The 24,985-nt window shown below is 44.4% G+C and overlaps 1 protein-coding gene across 1 annotated transcript in view; it reads right to left on the reverse strand.

Annotated features, from left to right (window-relative positions):
- The window catches only part of efnb3b (ephrin-B3b), an 83,891-nt gene extending 60,168 nt beyond the window's left edge, over window positions 1–23,723 (reverse strand). Inside the window, exon 1 of the mRNA XM_032544707.1 lies at window positions 22,363–23,723. Within this exon, the coding sequence (XP_032400598.1) occupies window positions 22,363–22,511 (149 nt within the window). The 5' untranslated portion in view covers window positions 22,512–23,723. The remainder of the gene's footprint in view (window positions 1–22,362) is intronic.
- Window positions 23,724–24,985: the final 1,262 nt, after the last annotated feature.

Here is a 24,985-nt window from a genome sequence, read left to right on the forward strand (position 1 = left end):
TTGCTGAGTTTTGTTGGTGGCCATGATGTTGTGGCCCTCGTCCCCACAGGGTTTGGGAAAAGGGGATTTTCCAGCTCACTCTATTAGTGGTGAAGGAGTTAGCTAAGGCTAACGCTAGCGATGCTTTGCCGACATCACGACCAAACATTAGCGATTGGTTATGGCAGATCCAATAGTTTTAAACTTCAACAGAGTACCCACCTTCAAGGAAGTTAACACTTGTCAATGGAGAGTGGCCAGACTCTCTGTACAAATGAAATGTACCAGAGACTGCTAGGACTGGAAATTAGTGATAAGATTAATATGCAAATTCAATTCATGCTATCGGCAACATTTATCTCCTCAAGGGGAAATGGCCTTGCCAACCTGGGATCTCCACTTCAAGGATAGTTTGTCTAACAACAAGCACTCAATGTTGCTCTGCAGAAATGTTATACTATAATATATGAGTAGGGTTGCAACTAAGGATTATTCCAGAAGGAATATTAACAGTCAGTGAATCAGTCTGTAAAATGTAAACAATTTACAATATCTCAGAGCCCAAGGTGATGAGATTGCCGTCTTGACTGAACAATAGTCCAAAACCCCAAAGAGAATACATTTACAGTGACCTAAAAGACAGGAAATCTGAAACCAGCAAATATTTTCTTCAATAAATATTCAAGGAGGGATTCATTTTTATTTATTTTTTTATCAAAATTGCTGCAAGTACTACTAGTAGCTACTCAGATAATTGACAAAGTGTTCAGAAATGTATTAGATTTTGACCTGGAATAGCTTAAACAAATTAGCTTTTTGTTTTCATTTAATGTTTTTTGAATATTTTGGAAGAAAATGTAATGCCTTTTATTTCTAAACTGGGTCATTAAATCTTGTCTTACAGAATGGAGAAAATTTAAATAGCTTTTTAGTTAAATTATTAAAATATTATTATTATTATTATTAATCCGATACATCATAAAACACAAAAGGTCATTGCACTCTAATTCAAGAAAAATAAGACTTGATTTAAAAAAATTGGAAACCATTTAAAATGTACTTGTTTCACAGGCAGTTTTCCATTTGTTCAAAAGTCAGACTTAAGGGAGTTGATATGGAGTTTGTCTAAAGTGTAAAAAAAAAAATCCAGCCTGAGAAAGAATGTAGAACAACAAGAGAGTGGTCTTGATGTCCTTCACTCCACCGTTGATCTGTGTGTGAGGTCTTCCTCCTGATCTGGCATCAGTGGGCCGCTCTGCCAGTGTGTTTAGAAGTGTTAAATGCCCCCCTGACCTGATGCAGTCTGTTATTAGGCCTACCGACTGCCGGGCCTGCTAACTCATACTGGCAACAACGGCCCGCGCTGGCAAAATAAACACACACACATGCACACACTCACTCAGCAGAGGGTGAATATAGCCAGTGATCCTCCTCCTTCCGCCTTATCAGAGTTGCGTTCCGCCTTAGCCATGCATACTGTACAGTCATTAATCATGATTCTCATTAATTATCTAGCACGGCTGCTAATTAACACATCAGCTCAAGCAGAACTAATGCTGCATGCTAGTTCACTCCCACTCACACCATACACACACACACACACACACACACACACACACACACAGAGTAATGCTGCTCATTAACTATACCCTTGTAGCCGAGCTGCACCAATCCCATTGGTGTATCTGATATAGGCGCGCCAGAGGTGAGCTGCACCAATCACATCGGTGTATCTGATATAGACACGCCAGAGGCGAGCTGCACCAATCACATTGGTGTATCTGATATAGGCGGGCCAGAGGTGAGCTGCACCAATCACATTGGTGTATCTGATATAGACACGCCAGAGGCGAGCTGCACCAATCACATCGGTGTATCTGATATAGGCGCGCCAGAGGCGAGCTCAACAGATGACGACAGTTTGATCTACTAGTTAGCTCCGCTGGTAGCTAAGTGTATGGGGCTCTGGATGCGTCACCCCGTGTGTTGTTGTGAGTGGTTGTAGTGTTAACCAATTGCGTGCAGTGAGGTTTTCAAATGCACGCTTGGTGTCACGTTCTCTTAATAAATCCATGGGTGCCACCCCCCGAGATGGCCGACTATCATTACTTGATGCCAGACCCGTAATCTGTCTGGATTTCCAGGCTAGTCCCTGTCAGGACAAAACGGACTAGTGAGAAACAGGCTTTAATATGACAATACAGTCGAAGGAGAATATTAGGTAAACTACCAGTTGCAGATTAAAGGAGCGTTCTGATATATATTATCAGTCTGTCATGTTTAATGTCTTTTGTTGTAATTTACGTCGTTGCTGAACCCATGTTTGCTCTTTCTGTCGTGTCAACATAAGTCAGGGGGTTGCTATGGAATGTATTTAGACAGCTCCTAATGAATGGTCATAAATCTGTATCTATCTGAAGGTGAAGGCAAGAACACTACCATACAAAAGCATAGGCTGAATGAAAACCAGCAATCGGGTTTTCCCTTTTACAGCTGACATTATACTGTATGCACAGTATGTATACTGCTATGCTATTAAATGCATAAAGGTCAAATGTCACCAGCATTTAAAAGGTAGAATTCCATTGAGTTCAAAGCACAGAAAACTGTGCATCAACCTCCACTTCTAAATAATTTGGCTTCACAAAAAAGGCATGCCCATTATGAGACAGGAGAGGGTTCTATAAATACAGTATGTTCCTTAAATTAACTTAGTATCATTATTTGCCCAGCGAGCTTGAAGCGTTATTGTAAATGACAAGAGTTATCATTTTCCTAGCTGACTAGCATGGTAGTGGTTAACCAAGGTTGCCAACTCTCACGCCAACTGCTCTCAGGCTCTGTGTCAAGCTTTCACACTGCCCGGACAAATGTCACACCCAATAAAATAAAGCCTTGAAGCTACTCATTCTTGCAGAAATACACACATTTCAGCACCACAATCTGTCGATAAGCATTACAGAGAGCGCTGGTCACGTCCTGAGCTCCATCAGAGCCATCAGGACATTTGAATTTGAAAATATGTCTGTCATATCAAGTTTATTATTACATGAATGTTGCCGTTTTGCTGCTTAAATTCAAAATCCCACAGTATTTACAGTGACCGGATATGGCCTCTCTAATCCCTGTCAAGGAAACATGGCAACAGGATGTAACAGTGAAAACACATGTCATTATACAATAATCTACTGTAGGTGGATAGATCATCATAGGCAGGTTTTTCAGTGTTTGGAAGATCAGAAATTCCACCAATAAAAAGACTGTCAACAACAAAGAGCGTAGTTGAGGTACTATACTGTATATATATATATATATATATATATATATAGATTCATTATTTGTGGTTTTATTGTATTGTAGGACTTCATGTTTTTTTCCTAACAGGCTATCTATTTAGCATTTCAGCTCCAAATGCAAAATCCAAATGTATCCCATGTGTTTAGGGTGTGTGCAGTGTGCATAAGCTCCTGTTGTCTTTGTATGCAGAGGTTTAAAAACTTAAATTATTAATCTCTGCACTAATATTACAAAGATATTTATACCTATTTACGTAAACAATTTCTAAAGGTTTCCAATGATAGGTTAGACTGCTACACTCAATTGAGGAAGACTGAATTTGGTCAATCAACTTTTTCATTTATTAAAGTAGAAAAGTGGAACTTAATTTCACTTCACATTAGAAATTGTGTAAGTCTTAGCAGTTTTAAAATGTCCTTGAAGACTTGGCTGAAGGCAAATCAACTAGGTGATCATTGATCTTTTTATAACATGGAATGTATATTTTATATAATGGTTTATACGGTATGTACCGTTTGTTATAGGTTGTTATTGAACTATTTGTTTTGATAGTATTGTCTGTAGTGTCTATATTGTGTATATTGTCCTTTTATCTCCCTTGCCGAGGGACCACAGATGTAAATTAGCTGTATAGCTAACTATGGTACAGGGCTTAAACTGTGCATGGTCCCTGATAAATAAACTAATAATAAAATAGATACACTAAATTTCCCATTATAGATTCCTTACTAAAAGGAGCCCATATAAAGGAAGATGTGAGAAGAGGGAGAGACAGTAAATAACATCTCAGTGTCTAGACACTGCAGTAATTGAACTGGATGAATAGGGAACACCATCAGCCTTTACTCGGAAAGTTCAGGCTTTGACCGCCTGGCGCCAATCACCACAAGGACCAGATTTTAATTTGGTCATTTCTTCTTGGTAAGAGCATGTAGGGACGCTTGGCAGCCGACAGAGATAACAAGCAGTGAGATGGATTTAAACTGACTCCATTCAGGGTACAGTTAAGGTGCCACATCCTGCTAGGATATCTGGCCACCCCATGTGGTTTATATGCTGGTCCAGCTTCTATAGTATTTACTCCCTTTAATCTCCCATGAGGCCTTGGGCTAGAGTGAGATATGTGCCTGGGGGTAAAACGGACGGTAATTCACACTCAGACATGGAATTATAATGTTTCCATGCATGAAGCCTCTGAATAATTTACAGCTTTCAATGGCTTACCATTACTCATCACACACACACACACACACACACACACACACACACACACACACACACACACACACACACACACACACACACACACACACACACACACACACACACACACACACACACACACACACACACACACACAGACAGTGGTGCAGATTTAGTCATTGCCCTCGCCTCACCAATCTCTCAGTGGTGCATCACTAAATACAGCCCCCCTCATCTCATTCTTTCTGACAGCATGTGCAGCATATAATTATGTCCCCCCTGAAACCATGGCAGTAATCTCACACACTTGTCTGGCCATTGCTATGGCGGCTCTCTGCCCACAGCCTGCCTTTCCTCGACCTCTTTTCATCCCGCATTCTCTCTTTCTCTGAGAATGAGAGGACAGAGAGGGAAACAGAGAGAAAGAGACGGTCTGACATTAACGAGATTGCTCGTTAAGAAAGGAGGGCAGGGGAGCAGGAGAGAGGAAGGGAGGTGGAAAATGGAGTGGCTGTAATTGGGAGGTTTTTGAAAAGAATTAGTTTTCCATCCTGGGCCTGTCTGAAAGTGTGTGTGCGAAGCAGATACAGAGGGGACTAAATATATGGTGAGAGAATGACTTGTTGGATTTCTCAAGAGGTGCTAAAGGTCAGACCCACCTATCAATCAGATTCATACTTCATACAAAGGGCCGGGCCGAGTCTCCCCCCCCCACCCCAACCTCCTCACACCAGCTCCCTCCATTTCTCTTCGAAGACAAAGAAACACTTTACAGTAACAGGCTGCTAGAGACTATTTCCTCCCAGAGCTTGTAGCTGCTGCACTGTCAGCAGGCCCATTACAGAAATGCATTTCCTTGGCATTTCACTTCTCGTTGGGCAGGGAGGCTAGAAAGCTGCAACACCAGACACACACTGCCGAGACAGCTCGGCTTATAGCAACATAAAGAAATGTACACCTCTCCCTGCATGGGGATATATTTACTCTTTCTCCAACATTTTAAGCCTCATAAGAGTGATGTACACTACCTTTTGTAGTTTTGATTTTTTTTAAGGATTCTCTTAAATTTGTTTCAGCTCATAAAACTTGCTAATAGAAAATCAGAGATATCCTAGTTTCTGACATAAGAAGAATCCAAATATGCCTGTGTGTGGCTGACTGCATTTCCTAATGTTAGTGTGTTGTGATGTGTGTGTGTGTGTGTGTGTGTGTGTGTGCTCGCGCGCGTGGCGCGTGTGGTGGGTGTGTTGTGTGTGTGTGGTGGGTGGTGTGGTGTGTGTGGTGTGTGTGTGTGTGTGTGTGTGTGTGTGTGGTTGTGTGTGTGTGTAAATCTGGTAATCCCTCGCTATGGGACGCCCTCCTCTTCCCGTGCCAGATGAGGAGATATTCTGCCAAATTTGATGGCAAGGGGCTGCCAACTGAGAACATACACTCTCAACCGCACACTGAAACATACACTGGCACGTGACGCATGCATATGGGACACAAAGAGCCGCATGTGTGTGTGTGTGGTGTGTGCAGGAAACTGACACAAACTCAGTCTTGGCTTGGTGTGGGCAGGTTTATTCTAGTCTACAGGTCTGGAAGAAATGTTTGGAGGATTAGGGAGAAAGCCCACAGAGAGGTAGATGAGAGGAACTACGGGAGGGATGGAAGGAAGGAGATGAAGAAGAAGGGAAAAAAGTTAAAGTAAACTCAAGATAGCAAAGAAATGATAGACAGAAGTTAGAAGGAGGCATGCTGACGCTGGAATAAAAGCAGGCCAAGCCGGTGCTATGAAACAGTTAACTCCACGGTTTATACAGAGGGATGGATTATCTGTACCTCTCTATTCGCCCCCCTCCTGCTCCAATCTCTCCATTGTGTGTCACTATAGAGCTCTATGGAAGCAGCGGTGTGTGTGTGTGTGTGTGTGTGTGTGTGTATGGGGGGGTGATTGAAAGAAATTCCCTCTCTTTCTCTTTCCCCAGCTAAATTAATAATATGAAGCTCTCTATCCCTCTCAGCCCGCCTTATCCCTTTATTCGCCCCCCTTCTCTGCTTTATCTCAGTGTTCCTTGATTCTATTATTCCCTTGGCTGTGTGTGTGTGTGTGTGTGTGTGTGTGTGTGTGTGTGTGTGTGTGTGTGCTCAAAGCAAGCTTGACAGGCGGCACACCGAACTGATCATGAGAAGTTTTTTTGCTGGTGAGAGACTGCAGGGCATGAAAGAGAAAAAGAGTGAGAAATGGCGAGAGGGAGAGAAGATGGGAGAGACGTGAGGAAAGAGTGAGGAAGAAAAGAAGTGAGAGAGAAAGTGACGTGCAAAGGCGGAGGTGTGAGATGAGACCAAATAGATCAGAGTCACCGTTTCTAATAAGAGGTATGACACGTTCTTTTCTTTTACCTTTCTTTTTCTTTTTTGGTTCTTAACCCTTTTTCCACACTCTTTCCTACCTTTGTTACCTCCCTCTTTCCCTTCCTCTCTCTCGTTTCACCTCTCCTCTGTCTTTTCTCTTTATCATTGCTTGAACTGAGAAAAAAGCTGCCAGTATACTCTCCGCGTTCATGGGCATAAATTATGTGCAGGAATTGTTCATTTGAGGGTATATTACTAATTCATACTGCAAAACACTAATAGGACTTCATGTGCACAAATGACCTGTTGGGCTCTGTGCATACTGTTTATGGCCAGAGGATTTCGGAGGCACTAGCAGAAATCTAAGCTCTTATCCAGCAGCTTTCTGACTCAACCAGACTTCATATTGTCCCACACACTTCCTCTCACCTCTCACCTCTCTTGGATTGTTTGAGGAGGAAACAAGCCGCTTATATTGTTTTTCCACAGGCTCAGGTAAGCCCACTTTAATTGTGTGCTGCTGCTGCTGCTTCGCATTAAAAGTTTTACACCAGCAAACCAGTGGAACCCTTCTATTGTGAAGCATCTATAGTAGTCTTACATTGCCAGACCTAGCTCCACAGCGCTGTAGAGTAAGCTCCGGCCACACCACACATATTCTGGGATAAGAGAAAGAAAAAAGCCCCGGGTTGTTTGTATTTTTTCAAACCAATCACAATCGTCTCGTGCGGGGCTAAGCTCCGGACGCTGTGACGGCGGCTCGGCAAAATAGTCTCGGGAAGGAACTTGTTTTAGAGGAACGTGTACAGTACACCCCGCAAAAGAAAACGTGACGTACAGTACTAACTGAAGTCAGCTGCTCACACAATACAGTAATGTGAGCCACTTAAGTTAGTTGGACACATGGTTAAACATAACTTTCTTTTACCAGTGTATTGCTGTGTGTACTATGTGCAAATCAATCCCACCAACTGATCCCAAAACATCCCAGTTAGAGAGTAAATGCCGTAGACATATTCTTTGTAAATCTTTACAATAATTCCCTGAAAGAACCAAGCAGGCCTGCTTTGCTGCACGATCCAAATTTTCTTCAAAATTTGCCATTTTCAGCATGTAGCTTACTAACTCGAAGTTTGATGTTGTTTCCTGAAGCGAACCGAGTTTGAGAACGCCAATACACACCGAGCAGAAGGCGAGGGACAGGTGGCTCACGTGCCAGATGTCAGGCAACTACCCTGGAAATGTACCTCCACTGACCCAGACTACATATATCGCGAATGCAGTATTGTATTTGTCCTGCAGTTAGTTTTATTAGCAATTCTATTCCTGAATAAAATAAGCTTTACAAAACAGGATGTGGATGTTAATCTATTTGGTCGGCAGCTCAGTTTTCAATATTGCAGACACTTCATGTCATCTAGTTGATGACTTTTTTCACCTCTTCGTGCTGTGCAGGATAATAAATACTCACACATGGTATAAACGACCACAGTGGCTCGCGACTCAGCTGGGTGCACCCAACCATTATGGGAAACGGCATTACAGTAACAGCACTATGCTTACATTCTCTTTGCTGAAGAGTTATGGTACTCAAGCCAGTAGCACAATTCAAGCACTGCTCCTCACCCTATTTTTCCCTTTCCCCCCACTTCTCTCTCTATTCCTCATCCTTCTCTCTCATTTCTCTCCCTCCCTGCGTCTCTGCCAGTAGATGTATTTAATCAGAGCGTCAATCAGAGTGCGACGCGCGTAAGAGAATGAAGCTTAATCCAATATAAGATACACAAGATAATACAGCTGTTAAAACCATCAGCTGCCTGCTAGATAACAACCCCGTCACCCCCCACACACACCGCCCCCCCCACACACACCCCGTTCCCCTCGTCTCCAATCTCCCTCACTTTCAGTCCTCGTTGTCGAAATCTTGCTTTCTTAATGGTGAAATAACTGGTTGTTAAATGTCAGCATCTCTCCATCAGTTTTTTTAATTGAAGTCTCTTTGCGTCCTAGTCTCCCTCGGGGATATTAATGTTAACAAGAAGTCTAAATCTAGCCATGAAAAACACTGTTGAATTAACGAAAATTTTAAATTAATTCTGAAAAGTAAATCTAATCTTACCCCCGACGACATTAAACAAAATAACTTTTTTGTTGTTGCCAGATTACAAAGAACCTTTAATAACTGATGCCAAAGAAAATGAATTTTGCAACCAGAATTACCTTTCAAGTCATACATTTAAAAGGCCAAAAGTAAACCTTTAAGATACATACCAAGTGACTCAAAAAAAAAGAAAACGCAAAACACAGAACTTAATTAAGAATTGCTGTTAAACTGCAAATGCCTTGACCTTTCAATCTCTTTCACTGCTAAACTAGAAAGATAAATCTTCTTTTTTCTGATGCAGGGTTAGCAGTGAGTGAGAATATCTATCGGATTGGGGGCAGATTAACCAGTTCATGTGACCTACTGACCAAACTGGTCAGATTATCAGTGAAAACACAAATGGAGAAAGATGGCGGGTAAAGTCAAAAACAAAAGGAGACGTGGAGAGATACCATAGGTGGGGCCAACCGGTTAAAGGAGGTGAAGAGTGAAAGCTTGTCTGCTCACTGACAGACGTTTTAACTAAACAGACGTTAAACAGACAAACAGAGGGAGAGATAGCCCGTGAGGAAAACACAGGGAACTAATGGAGGGTGACTGCTGGAGGAGGGGCTTCTGTCACCACCTGAAGCAGCCAGAGGAAGCAGTGGTTGGCTTTAAAACAGCATGGTTAAGGACGGGGAGATAAGATAGGACTGCAAGCTATTCATCAAATTCATAGGAGAGGTGACATTTAGCCAGACGACAGCTTGCTGCATGTGTGTTCTGAGGGTGAACAAGCCATAAAAAAGGACAGAAAGTTAAAAAATCAGGCATTCCAATATGCATCTCCAGGAATGCTTGCATGTTTCTTGAAGAATTCATGATTGAGATGACAATTTTTAATAAATTATGAGAATTAGCTGATTATTTGCACGTGTGCTCATCTGTGCTCGTTTTTCTAGTTCTTTCATTTTGTGTAGGTGCAGTGCTGATTTCCTTAGTCAGAATGGGCGACACCGGTCACCTCCTAAAACACACACACACAGACACACACAATCACACAAACACCTGTCTCTTGTCTAAGTGAGGCATGGGTGGGACGAAGAGATAGAGAAAGAGCAAGACGGGCTTTGGAGAGAGAGAAACTGGGCTTACGAAAGACAGAGGGAGGATGGATGGAAAGCTGGAGATAAACTAAGCTTCAGACAGCAAAGCAGAATGGGTGTCAGGAGAAAGACGCACTTTGTTGTGAAAGGACAGTGGACAAGGGGTCGGACAGGCAGGTTTGAAGGTGGGATGCAAGAGATGGCCTGGGAGAAAGACTAGAGACTGAATGGACAGAACAAGAGAGGGGGGAAAAGGCAATGGGAGGAGAAAAAGAGAGGGGTGATGGAGAGGTGGGAGGGTCCGTGGGTTCATAATCCCCTTACAGACAGCTTTGTTGAGTGATTGACAGCCCACCACGCTGCGTTACAGCCCGAGCACACGGAGGCCGCTGTGGCTGGAGGGATTATCTCTCCCCTGGCTTACAACCCCCCCCCCCCCCCACCCACACACACCACACACACACACACACACCACCTCTTCACTCCCCCCCTTGATAGGGTGAAGTGGTACAGGCCAGTTTCTGTTGTTTCGCTCTTTTTTCATGCTCACGCAGAAACCTTGCATTGTCTCACATGATTGTGTTGTTTTGCAAATAATGCTTATTGCTGCGATGGAGGCGGGGGAAGGGAGGTTTGTACACAACCCACGCAGCATGCACCACAGTGCACGGACCCAGCCATGACTCACGCTTGACATCCACACAATCCCTCTTGCCCACACACCAACACACCACACACACAACACACCCCCACACCCCACAACCCACACACACACACACACACACACACAACTATTCAGCATGCGAGGGCATCATGAGGCTACCAAAGCACTTAAACAAGACCTTGAGTGAATTCTTTTGTTCTAGCTAAGTACCACCATAATAGAGTTAGCTCGCCCATCACAGGAGTGATTACATTTAAGAGGAAACATAAGGAGAAAGCAAAGGTTTTGATTAAAAAGGAGATAATATAAAAAATACAGCTGAATTACAGCACTTAAGCACGATAGCGGCTCGGTGTAGCTGCTCAGAAGCAGCTATGTTTTGAGCAATCAGATAATAACTGAGAAACCAGAGTACACACGTCAGACACTGGACGTGTTGCAGTGCTCAGCTGTGCACACACACGCCACACACATATACAACGGCCACCCAGGACTTAGGCTCCAGATGGGCTTGGCCTAACTGGGACCAGTAGCTTTACTGAAACACACAAAATGGGGAACCAAATACAAACCCCACAGCAGCTGTGTGTGCTAGCTTGCAAGGACGCACATGGTTTTTCAAAAACCCAACACCATACAGCCAGAGAGTTATCAGAGCCACATAATGGAAATAAGCATCACATTTGCATGCACACACACATCCACGCACAAGGTACAGGAGTGCACAGTGACCCACAGTAGTGCCATCCATCCATCAACTGAAAACCAAAGAACACAAGAGAGGGACTGTCGAAAAAGAAGGCTTTTGCCCCATCTCCTCCCCCCCTTCCGCGCACCAGCATTCTTCTGGCTTGATGTTCTTTGTAGGGATGTAGGGAGAGAGGGAAGGAAGAAAAGGAAGGTGCTCCATCTGTTTTTTCCCCTCCCCTCCTGTGGCTCGGGACCTGCAATACAGCTGCACTCCGATGGAGAGCAAGAATGATAAAGAATATGGAAGACAGAGAGATTTTTGGAAGGGAGGTTAGAGGACAGGATAGCTAATGAGGGAATGGCTTCCTGATTTCCAGAGAATTTTGAGGGAGTGGTACATCTGCTCATGCATGCGCGTGTGTGTCTGTGTGTGTGTGTGTCTGTCTCTCTGCAGGCCGAGCGCTGGCTCACAGTCCCTCCCAAATGACTTTGACACCGCAGTGATAGGCAATCATGATTATTCATCCTGTCTTCACTACAGAGGACCTATTTACTGCTCAACAGTGACGAGCCAATGAGGAGAAACAGAGACTACACATCAAAAACCACCCACCAAGAAGAAGAGAGACAAAAAAGGAAAAGATGAAAGCAATTTCAAAAAATAAAAAGAAGGGAATACATTTCAGTGTCTGCCAACTAGCTGTAACATGATAACGGCTTGGATATGCAGAGAGGGAAATGTACATTGGTGGTGGTGAGGCTGCCAGCAAGAGGGAAAGTGAAAGAAAAGACAAAAGAAATGAAGGGTGGATTAGTGCGGAGAAGTGGACTGGTTTGACAGACGACGAGAGGGGAAAGAGTGCGTGTGGGAGAGTGTGAAGCCGCAGAGCCGAGTGTGTGTGAGGGCTTTCAGTGGAAGCGCTGGAGAAGGGGGGGTCTTTTGTTCACAGGGAGCAGAGGGAGGAGGGTGAAGTGAAGGAGGGAAAGTGAGAGAGTAGAAAAGGAGGACTAGAAGGAAGAAGTGAGGGACATTCTTCGGAGAGAGGGCGGGGGTGTACCTCTGAAGAAACTCAACCCCTCCACTTGGACTTTTTCCAACACAGAGCAATAACATTTTTCATCTGTGCATGCATGAAGATGTGTGTGTGTATATACAAGCCCTCCACTGTGTGCATGCATGCCTGCCAGTGAATACGAATGCTGGTGTGTGTTAACGCTGGCTGCAAGACATGAGGACAAAAGGCAAGAGAGAGAGAGACAGAAAGAAAGAAAGAAAGAGAGAAAGAAAGAAAGAAAAGGAGGGTGAAACTGCTAAAAAGCAGCTCTGTCTGCTTCAAGCGCACACTGAGTGGTGTATTACAGCCATTGCCGGGGTATCAGATGATGGCATGAGGACGGGGCAACAAAAAATCCACTTTACCGCTTTTTCTGTACAAGATGGTTCTTGTTAGAATTACTTGTCCTAGACAACAAAGCACTGCGCTGCACTACATACATACTGCAGAGAAACGACCATTTGGAGGCAGTCGGCTAGTCTACTTTCATGCTTGGCCTTAAATCATCGCTTCAGGTTGAAATACTTTTATCGGCCAAATGTCCGCGTTTCAGGAAGCGGGAGGGGCAGGCTTGTTTTCGTTTGACTACCATGCATTTTGGAGTTTATGCAATGCAGGTTTGAGAGAGGTTCAGAAACCCAGGAGGCAGAATATTCTCGGTCCAAAGAGAACAATGTAACCCAACTGTTGCCAAAGTGAGACTATACAGGACATTAACAATAAAGATATATAAGCGTATGTAAGTAGAGCATGCTATAATAAATATTTAATAAAGACTCAAACAAATTGTCCTTTTTGCATTGCTGTCTGGATAAAACAAACAGAGAATGTGTTAATTACTGAGGTTTAGGGGTGCTGGTACATGGATTTTAAAATTTCGAAGACAGCCAGGCTAAATGTTTCCCCCTGCGTCCAGTCTTTCTGCTAAGCTAAGATAATAGCCTCCTGGTTCCAGCTCCATACTTAACGCAAAGACATTGATCTCTCGGCAAGAAAGCAAATACAGAGGCAAAGTCGCTACCCTTCAGGTGGAACACCACCAGTACTATTTGGAAAAGAATATGCGCGCAGTCATTTTTGATCCCGTTTGATTTGTGCCTTGAATTACATGTAGAATATTTGTAAATTTAAAAGATAATTTTGCAAGTCAAGTGGCCCTCACTGAGGCTACGATGCCTGTGTTTCCTACCAGGATGTACACACAGCAACGAGCAACAGGTCCCGCTTGTTCTTTCTCTTCTACTGGCCAGACTTAGTGATTATTATGTCTCTTAATATTTTTTCCCATTGTTCTGAAAAAACTAAGTGAAATGTGCCAAGGCAACAGCCATGTTGGTGTTGGTGATGTTGCAAAATTATTTTAACAAACACATGTAAATCATGACGCAAACAGGATCCAAATATTATTTGTCTCTTGGTCTACTACCAAAATGAAAATAAAGTTATATTAAAAATATATATTTGTCTCTTGCTGTTAACTACCATGTTCTTTCTGAAAACAGATCCCATGGGGGATGTACGAAGGGGAGGAACTTGGTCCTCTCAATAAGCAAATGACCCTAAATGCTAAACTGTTCCTTTAAGAGATAATCTATTGTTGCTTTTCACTGTTTCTGTTCTCTTCCCAAGATCAGTGAAACATACCAGCAGGAAACCTCCAGTGCTCAACCACAAGTAAGACGTTTTCAAATCGCAAAAGCATTTTAAACAGAAACACGTGCTTCTTACCATATCTGAATGTGATCTCTACACACTGAGATACACTGACGACTTCCAGTGACCGCTAAGCTACCCCACATGAAGCCCAAACCTTTTACATCCAAAAGAATTCATCATAATCTTACATTTCCATCTTAATCGTGCATTCTTAATGTCAATCCTACTTAAGTTATGTTCAATGCAGAACCCAGGAAATGGAGCATGATTTTGTTTTTCCCCTGCGCGGCTAGCCAAGGTCAGTTTCCCCACAGACTCTGACAACCATGGGCTAATGCCAAAGCCAGATGGACTACGCTCACTGTACGGTCTTTACCTCCTAATTAGAACTATGCTTATGTTCACATGTACACGCATACGCACACACACGCATGCATGCACGCACGCACGCAGCCTGGGAAAACAATCAAGGTGCTGGGCGTTAGTATTGGAAAATATTACAAAAGATCTGAGGTAGAGAAGTAGGACTGTGCTCATATGGGGTAATAACTGTGTTTATTTATTAGTGTGCCAAGTTTCAAGATGATTGGCCATTAAAGCAGCAGGAGCAAAGCAGGACTAGGTTCCCTACCAAAGCCTCTTAACATGGGGATCATCTCTGACCCATTGTAAGTCAATGGGTAAAGATTATCTTAAGGCTAAGATGCTTTGGAGTAACAGGTCTCCACATCTCCCACACAGGAGACCAAACATCCACTGCAACAGCTAGAGGATCCACACCCCCTCCAACCACCCCCAACACAAATAAAATCCATGTATTGTTTTTGTAGTCGAGCAGTGACTAGTTGCTCTGCTTTGTTAGCAGGCTCCTTGCAGGCAGAGTGATTCATCTATGCTTACTTTTACTCTGTGAGTTCCTGCACATCTCTGAATAACATCTCCTAATGCCAAAAATATAAATGTAAAATAAGATATTTAAACGGCAAACACCACCTGGCTGTATCCACTTTCATCATTTCCAAAAGCAGCTACCATCTGTGTACCTCGCATTTCTAGGTCCATTTTGTCGTTTGCTGATGTATTTTTTGTTATTCCCGACGTGACTTTGTGAGATTGTGTTCCACCTCAGCTACAATTGAGTAGTATTAAAAGGAAAGCATCTCGGCAAACGTCAGGTTTAGCAGAATCAAAAAGTGAGGACTCCTCGACTTACCAACAGTCACACAGGCTGAAATCCATCAAAACCGAGGCAGAGACACCATTTGACTGTAGCCTCAATAGACCGGAATAATAGATGACTTTTGAATAAGACACTTTATACTGTCTGAGAAATACACAGTTGTCTTGCATTGCACTGTATTGTCCCATTTTATTTTCCTACACATATGAAATAAATGTATATTTCAACATTTCCTCTGAAGTGCAATCAATTGTAAATATTGATTACACAGTGGAACAATGCAGCTGCCTTTTAAAAAAGGGAATTGATTCAGCTTTTGGCAAATTAAGTCCATCAAAACAACGCTCCGCTACGAGGCATTTGGCATTATTTCTGCCTCTGTCAGTCCTGCAAACTGCATGTGAAGCACAATGTGTGTTCACAGCATCTCAGCTCATCACGTGAACTGTAGTAAATACAGAGAGGGGAAACAGCTGCCAGTCTCTTAATCGCTCCACGCTAAGTTGATCAAAGAGCTCATTCTGCCCCAAAACTCAATGAATGCCCTTAAAGCTTACCAGGTTTCACGCTGGACTACACAGGGATAAATATTATGGGACGTGTCAGCAATGAGGAATGAGGGGCCGTCCTGCTTGTATGCGAGCAGGAAGCAGCTAGTCGTGGTGGTGACCTATAGATCATCAGTCACTCTCCCTGTCTGGGCTGTGTCCCATCATGCCTGTACCACTGTCAAACCCGGCCCGCGCTCCCCAACCATCCATCTCTCTCTCTCCTAACTCGCCTTCCCTCTTTGGCGTTCATGCTTTTTGTTTCGTCTTCTGACCCTTGTCTCCTCTATCTTTCCCTCATCTCACCCTGACAACGTCCACTCCTCTTTACTGCCTTATGGCTCGTATTGGTCGAAGATGTTTGCCAAAATCTTCAGCTGTGACAAGGCACAGCTGTCCCGACAGCAAACCCGCTCATTTGTTTCTCTTGTGTAGAAACGATCTGTCTCTCTCTTTAACATTCAGTTACAAAACCATTTTGGGCCGGCGTCCAATCAAAGCGCCGTGGTGACGTCCACTGGCAAGACAGCTAAAGGAGAGTGATGGAGTTTGAGTGCTGGCGAAAGTGACGGGGCTGAAACTGGAATAAAACTCTGGCTGCTAAAAGACTTGACTCAGAGAGATAAGGACAAAACATTTGTCTTTTGTTTTGCATTTCACAACTTCTGCATCCCCATGCGTAGGGCTATGCAAAAGAGGACTCCACCTTGTTGATTTAAGGGAGAGCAGGTGTGAAAAGTGTGGATAATGCAGGTTGCTGCACTGGAATCAAGACTTTTTCAACTTTAATTGGGGAAAAAACTTGAAACAAGCTGATTTTTTATTGGAATTTTTTTTATTACAGTGGCAGAATTTGGCCAGCAAATAAGGCTTTACGACTCAATTACAGACAACACCAGTGCAAGTGCACATGGCATGCATCGGAACAGCTTAGAGCTCGGAGATCCTGCTAACACACAATTTAGTATTCATGGCACAAACACACACAAACCAGCACATCCTCTGTTTCAACCAGAATACACACACACACACACACACACACACACACACACTGACAACAGCATCAACTCCCTCCCACTGCTATCCTGTTTATCTGGAATGATGCCCAAGCCACAATAGCTGCTGCAAGCGAGCCCAGCCCAATGTTGTGAAGATGTGCAGGGCAGCATTAGAGCTGGGAGCCTCGTGATACTGAGCATAAACAAAGCTGAAGAGTAAGGAGGGGAGGAAAGAGGGATGGCAGGAGAGAAGGAAGAAGAAAGGGCTGGAACTACGAGACTGGAACGTGAGCAAAAGAAAAGAGAGAGAAGGTGATGAGCAGTGTGTCGGAGGTTGCCGCTACATTGCACACCCGTCTGGCCTGTAATGTACACAAACACACAGACACACACACAAGTCCAAATTCTGCCAGGAGGATTTGATGATCCCGCTTAGGCAGGGTGTGCTGTGAAGCAAGCTAATGAAAGGCCAACATGTGTGCGTGTGTGAGTGTGTGTGTGTGTGTGTGTGTGTGCTGTCTGGCTTTGCTAAGGGGCCCTGAGTTCAGCCACCCAGGGCAATCTGCCCAGTGATGCTGGGACACTTGTGACCTCTTTAGACCTGGGGCCTGGATTACTGTTACCACTACAACCGCTGCGATCGTGTGCACATTTGTGTGCATGTTTCCAGGGAAGAAAGTTGCTTGTTCCTGCATGTGTTCCAACGTTCTGAACTAGCTCAGCCGGCAGCCCGCTTTTAATCTCCTTCATCCTAATCATCAGCACTTTTAACAATTACCAAAATCCCAAAGTTACTTCTAAAGCCCTGGGGACTAGGGAAGTAAATTAGTTCTTTAGCTAACCCCAGCATATTTACAACACCGCTTTGTAGCGGTTATGGTGTGAATGTGCACTGCCCCTGCCAAATAAACTTATAATCGAGTGATAAAAGAATGAATGAATTCCGAGTGGAACAACAGTCTGTGACGCCTGCCAATTTCCTCACCTCTCCTGTGTGTGTGTGTTTGACAAAATATGTGTGTGCACGCACATCTGCCCTCCTGTGTTTACCGTGTGTTAAACACTCACTTGCACATGCAACAAAAGAGATACATTAGGACCACACACTCTTTACATATGTCCGACATAGATGGGAGGGGAGGTCGAGCCCCCTGAGTATCTTTTATGTGTGTGTGTGCGTGTGTGTGTGTGCAGGCGTCTGTTGAGAGAACATTCGGCTGCAATAGATCCGTCTCTTTGTGTGTCTGTATTTTCTGCATACTTGTGTGCACATCTGCCTGCTTGCAATGCCCAAAGAAAAGGAATAAAAAAAAGAAAAAGAATTCCGGCCTCAGGCCGGATTGGCTGCATTCTCCTTCTCCATTCACTGGCCTTTCCATTCTGCCACATCAGCTGAAAGCTCTTTTCACAGCTCCTGTTGCTCTCAGCTCGTAAACTTATCCACTCTTCTTTTTCATCAAGGGAGAGGGAGGTAGGTGGAGAAAGGGAGTGAGGGAGAAGGGGGGACCGGCGGATGCCTGCTTGCTTTGTTAACAGGCAGCTCAAACAATATATCTTATATTCTTATATTCTTCTTCTCTACATTCCTTCTCTTGTTTTTACACCTCCTCGCTCCTAAATTACATTAAAAAAAACTACCCAGTGGATATTCTCTAATCATTTAGCCTAAGGATGCGTGTAGGCTTACCAGGCTCATGCTTACTTATCCACACGGCCCAGAAAAGCCTCGGTGCATGCATGCATTATTCATGAAGGGGAAACTTACAGGTGGGTTTTTATTCTGGGTGAAACCGGGTGTGGTGTGTCAAACATACAAACAATCGATAAACTGGTGGAATGCTGCTTCTTTGATTGGACACCCTGTTTGACCCACTAACACTCATTCCCCTCTCCCAGAATGCCCCCGCTGAGAAGATTTCCAGTGAGTTTTTTTTTTTTTTTTTTTTTTGGGAGTCTGTTTTTTCTTTTTGGAGTTGAAACACTTAGCCCAGTTAGCTAGTCTTTTATCCGGCGCCAATTAGCCGGCGATTAATGAATTATTGAGGAACGGGAAAGGGGGGGATTAAATTTTAATGTGGATCTTAGGGGGAATAGTTGTATTACAAGTCACCGCGAGCGCCGAGCAAGGAGACGCCCACCCTCAGCAGCCGTTTACAATAATCTACAGCCGTTTACTAAAGTATGGAAAGAGAGGAGAGGAAAAAAAAAAAGGAAACGAGAAACTGTGAGTGGAGCTGGAGGGAGGTTTTGGCCTTGAGAACAGACAGTGAAATCAAACTTGCAAAAGGGCCAAAAACTACACAACTCCATATGCTGTGATCAGAGCACTGACCAAAGCCAACATTCACTCTACTTGAATTCACTTTCTATGTGTGTCCACCAGTCTTTGATGTGTGTGTGTGTGTGTGTGTGTGTGTGTGTGTGTGTGTGTGTGTGTGTGTGTGTGTGTGTGTGTGTTTGTGACCCCTCCCCCCCCAACTCCTGAGCTGTAATGTAAGATTCGATCTTTCATTAGGGCGGCCGTGTAAGGCCGATAATAGGAGATGCTGAGCAAAAGATAATGTATGTCTGTGGGGGGGAAGCTCTTCCCAAGGTGATCATTCTGGTTCAGTTCTCTCTTCCTCAAGCAGAACCTGTATTGGCACTTGAGACTTAACTGATATTGATTTACTTAGGGTTAGGACTGTCTACCCCCCTCTGCTCTCTCTCTACCACCCCTTCTGTTTCTCATTCACCTCCTGGCACCTGCCTCTGTATGTATTCCTCCCTACACACCTCTGTCTCTTATCTTTCCGGCTGATGGAGCGGTCAATAAAAAGGGTGGATGCAGCACTTGATGGCCATAAGCATTCTCATACTTTACTGTAACTCACATCAGCGTGATCATTTTATTTATTATGGGTGGAGGGGGAACGAAAATCATATGTATTGGGATTTTTTGCTATGATTTTTATCACTTAAATATTTCCTGTTTGTACACTGCCGATGGTGACACACTGTATGTACATACATATCTGTACCACTTTACAAATGAAATAAATGTCAGACTGACATGTGATGTGCATTCTTCCTAGAAACATTTAGTTTTTAGAAATGTCTCATGATATACTGTCTCTAGAAGTGTATTGTTCAATGTTTGTGTTTGTTGATGAAGAAATAGAAAAATGCAATACAAATGGAATCTGCACCCACGTATAGCAAAAGAATTGAATTGAATCGGAGCCAACGCATATCATTCCTGCCCTACTACTTGTGATGTGTTCAAGGATTTAATCAGGTAGGAGAGTCCAGGGCATGCAGACCCTCCACTACACCCATAGGTGCCTCCTTCTCCTCTTCACCTCTGTCACTCACAGCCCTAGCATCACATCAGGAGCTGCTGTAGCGCTATAATTAGTGGCTGGATGTGACACATGTTTCCAATTTGCTACGTCTGGTCACTGCCCCGGAGGGGGGGATTGACGGAGCGAGGTAGAGACAGACGAGAAGTGACAGGAGGAAAAAAGGGCGAGATAGAGAGAACAACAGAGATGGTGGAGGAAGCCGAGAGAGAAGGAGAACATTGAACTAAAGGCATCACGAGAGGAAGAAAAATATAAGAGGTGAAAAGGTATGGAAAGAAAGAAACGGAGAGAAAGAGAAAGAGCTGGAGGTTGCTCACACAGGCGGAAAAAAGATGGGAAGAGAGGCGGAGCGAAGCTGCAGGTGGACGCTCTAGACTTCAAAGCAGAACATCCAGCAGAGGTCTGGAGGTTAACAACGTGACAGTCCATTTGCTACACAGACAAGATGCGAACCATACATGTGCTCCTGCACCTGATTGATACAGACTACTGCTTCTGCTCACTTTGCGCCTCATTTCAGAAGTACAAACCAGATGTGTGTGGGCTCAGGACTCTGTCTTTGGAAGATGCACACTATTTGGAAAAGCACTGACTCTCATATGTCAGCCCAGGGCCAAAACCGATTCTGCCCCGAGGCAGCTGAAACTAAAGTACTCCTCCCGTCATGCAGAGACCGAGGAGAACCAAATACATGGAAGTGTGTAAAAGAGCCAAGAAAATAAACTGGAGGAATGACTAAGCTGATTAACTATGAATAGTAAGCTTCTTGAATAAGCTTCATAGTATACAATAGGCTTTGTATTTTCAATATATGACTGAGCAAATCTGTGGAAATGACTATGGAGTCTGGCATCAAAGCCACCACCCCTCTAATTGCCAGCCGGCCTGGCCCATTCACTAAGCCCTGACACCCACCTAACACTAAACTCCATTAGGAGGGAGACAATAGCGTGGAATCACCTGTAAAGGCCTCAAACGCCCGAGCTGTTAGCTTCTCAGTGGAAATCACCCTCCCGTGTCCAACTCTACTCCCTGTTGGGTGAATCCACCCACTGCTGACAAAAAGGCCTCATTAAGGGCTTCATGCCTGGCTCCACAGCGGGGGCCCATGTACAATCACATCTGTGGAGAGGGGAGGAACCGGGCAGGCCATAGCCTACAGCACATGGGGACGCATTAAAAACCTGTTAGACTCTTTAAAAAAAAAAGCCCCTGGCATGGGCGTGAGCAAGGCATGGCAAGGTTTGGGAGGCGGCTACAGTAATCCTAAGGGAGTCTCAATTTGCTTTTGTAGGCAGACGTGACAGAAATGGGAGCTCCAGTGTTACCTTGAAGCTTATAGTTTGGTGGCTGCCCTGTCTATTAAGATGAAAAATATTAAGTATCATATTGCCTGTCCCCCACACATACCTGGTGTCACTAAAATCCCTCCATCACCTCCATACAAGCCGCCTTGTTATTCTCCAGCCCCCCTCGCACCAGGCTCTATTCAGACACTCTGAAATTGACAGAGGTGTGAGAAAAGTGGTGTCGGTCGTTAAGGCCGGACGGCCGAGAGGTGTTTAAAATGACATTTCCTCCGCTAATGCCTGACACCTTCTCCAGAGGAAAGAAGAAAAAAATGCAAATGAGCGTGGCCGAGCGAGCACGCAGGCTGCTAGAGAGGCCTGCGGGCCGGGGCCTGCACTCCAGTCAACGGTCATCCACCAACAGCAATTACAGCACCACGCACGCACACGCACACGTCTTTATTATGCGACACACTGCCCGCAGCTCACAGGGACTTTACCAATAAGAACAACATCAGCTGGGTTAGCCACAATAGTCAATGCATGTATTTATCTAACTAAACCGGTTCTATTGAATCCCTGTACTGCAAGCAATAACTATGATCTGATATGAGTGTGTTATTTTTGGCGAAGAAAGTGCAATAGATCAGCAATATAATAAATTCCCGTGTGGAACTTCCTGGTGTTTTGTATAGCCTGTGCCATGTTGCATTACCAGGCACTTAGAGGTGCACTTAGAGTTACTCGCATTCATTACATGTTTTCTAAATCCCCTCTTCTCAGTCTGTCACACTTCCAACATGAAATTAAAGTAATTATTCGATCTTTTTTTCTCTCTATCGTGGGCTGGAAACTTCAAGTTCAAACCTGCAATTAAGCGAGCTGTGAAATGCTGAGGTCTGCCTGCCTGGGAGGACTGCATGCTCCTACCTTTCGTTCAGAGAATTCCAGTAGATAGGCTCCATATTGCTGGCCGCCGTCCCCAGTAAATCCAGTAAGAATATCAGCAGGATCCACAATCCAATCCCACTTCCTCGACACGCCATTTCAACCCTGACTCCCAGCATATGCAGCCACATTTAAAAAAGAAAAAGAAAAGAAATGGCCAATACTTTCAATGCTGTGGCGAGGAGCTTCTCAAAACAATGGATGTGAGACTACAGCCGAGCAGGCTATAGGTAGAGGCAGTCAAAGTGTGGAGTGAAAGCCCGCTGTGTACCTCATGGATCCACAATTCTTAAAAAATGAACAGAATCAAGCCAAAAGTAGACTCTGAAACGTGCAGGAGAGACTTGTTCAATCCGTGCGTCTGGATCTCCAAAAAACTACGGGTTTTCTGCGCGTCCACGGCCGTTACTATTTCAGTGCCAATCCCATGACTTTCCCATTAATTTGTCATTAGTCCTCCTTGTTTCCAAAGCAGTGCTCCTCTGCTCAAATATAACTCCACTGAATCGATTTTTCTGAAATGTATCGCCACCCAAGAGCTATTTCTGTTGCCTTTCGGTGCGCCCTAATTGTCTTTTTCCGAACAATGTTCCCTTGTTCTCTGTGCCGACTCTGTGTGATTTCTCTCCCATTACCTTATTTTCTCGAAAGAAGATCTGCCTTCCAACATGTCAGGATGGACTAAAAAGAAATGTTGTCAGTCTGTTAGAAGGAAAACAGCCGATCACGTACCAAAAACTGTCAGGGTAAAGCGTTTAAAACGGGAAAGATGCCACTCGTGTCCACGGCTCCATCCTCATAAAGACATGTTGATGCTCGGTGGGCTTTAGTCCATGCGCATTGCAATCCGTATTCTCCTCTCTGTACAACACACAGGTTCAGCACGGGTTGTAAATCCTTCAGTAACAGATTCGTCGGGAAATTAAAACGGAATCCAAATCGATGAGTCGAACAATCAACAAGAAAACTGAGAGAAACAACCCAAAGAGCTAGAAAAGCATCTCCGCTCTCAGAATGGCGCAAAAAGACCAACGCGAAACTTGTAAAGTGATTTAAAAAAAAAAGAGGATAAGATGAGAGTTGTGAGCATCAGTCCCGGTTGGAAATTGACGCCTGTCTGATGTAGCGCATCATTTGGATTCGCTTCTCGGCCAGAGGAAAACGCTACATTCGTTATCTCATCCGTCTCTCTGCCTCAGAATCCCACTGTGTGACTTGGCCTAATGCTCGCATCACATTGACAGACCGACTGGCTTGTTTGAAAGGAGGAGGAGGGAAAAAGGGGACGTGGTTGAATGGGGGGAAAAAATCCCCATCCTCCGACTGGCAGGCAGGGCGCACTGACGGAGCGCAAATCTTCCAATCTTTCCGGGGGGGGGCGGTATCGAGTCCCTTTCAGCACCTCCTAACTGAGTTTCAGGGGCCCCCCGACTCGGACCTCTGGACTCCCTGGCGCTCTATTCTACCTCCTTGCAGACGCTGAAGACCCCCCCCCGCCCACCTCCTCTCCACCCATCTGTAGACGCTCACCAACGTGCATACCCCCCCACCCCCCACCCCACCTTTGCTCAGCGCCTTGATGGAAGAGCAAGAGCGCCCTCAATGCGTTTAGTTGGCAACTTGGCATCACATGTGGCACGGCGACAGGATCGTATTAAAATAATCCAGCTGGGATTTGAGGACATTATACAAAAGGCACAGCAAAGCTATAGGTCCCTATAGAAGACTTTAAGGTTTATTAAAAATGAAATATGCCTCAAGGTAGGCTAGAGTATGAGCTCATTATAGATGCATTCAATAAATATTATGACAGCATTTAACAAGTAGAACACAGTCACACTATGAGCGCCTTGTATATTCTTTGGCAAACAATGTTAACCGTGTCAGGGAAAAAAAACACTTTCTTGAAAAGGATGATGTCACGCATGATCACTGGACTGGATTCACCTTATAGTCAAGTCTGCAGCCCAGTCTAAACAAAAATAATCCTCCCTCCCCCTCTTTGTGTGTGTGCGTGTCTGTGTGTGTGAGGATGTTGCTCTCTCCTCTCTCTCTCTCTCCATCTTCCCGTTGACAGCTGGGGAAGAGTCCCAACATCCAGCAACAACACTTCAAAGTGGGGCCGTTCCGCATGATGAGGTACAGGACGAGCCAGGTGACAGGCCCCACTGAAGGCCACACACACCACTGTTTACACTGAGGCCCCCCGGTCGCCAAGAACACTGACACTGATTTACTTATACACTGTTCACACACACACACACACACACACACACACACACACACACACACACACACACACACACACACACACACACACACACACACACACACACACACACACACACACACACACACACACACACACACACACACACACACACACACACACACACACACACACACACACATTCCTGTATGAGCTTAAAGGTGAGGACCGGGTAAAACAGCCAGGGAAGTGAGGACCACCCTTTCTGCTATACTTACAGACAATCTAATGCTATATTTAAACACTAGATGTCTCCCTGACCAAGTTTATCACCTCAGATTATTTTTAAAACAAAGTATAAGACCCGTCATTCTATCACTGAAGTGAGGACCATTT

The sequence above is a fragment of the Etheostoma spectabile genome, chromosome 19 (genome assembly GCF_008692095.1).
Source record: "Etheostoma spectabile isolate EspeVRDwgs_2016 chromosome 19, UIUC_Espe_1.0, whole genome shotgun sequence".
NCBI lineage: Eukaryota > Metazoa > Chordata > Actinopteri > Perciformes > Percidae > Etheostoma > Etheostoma spectabile.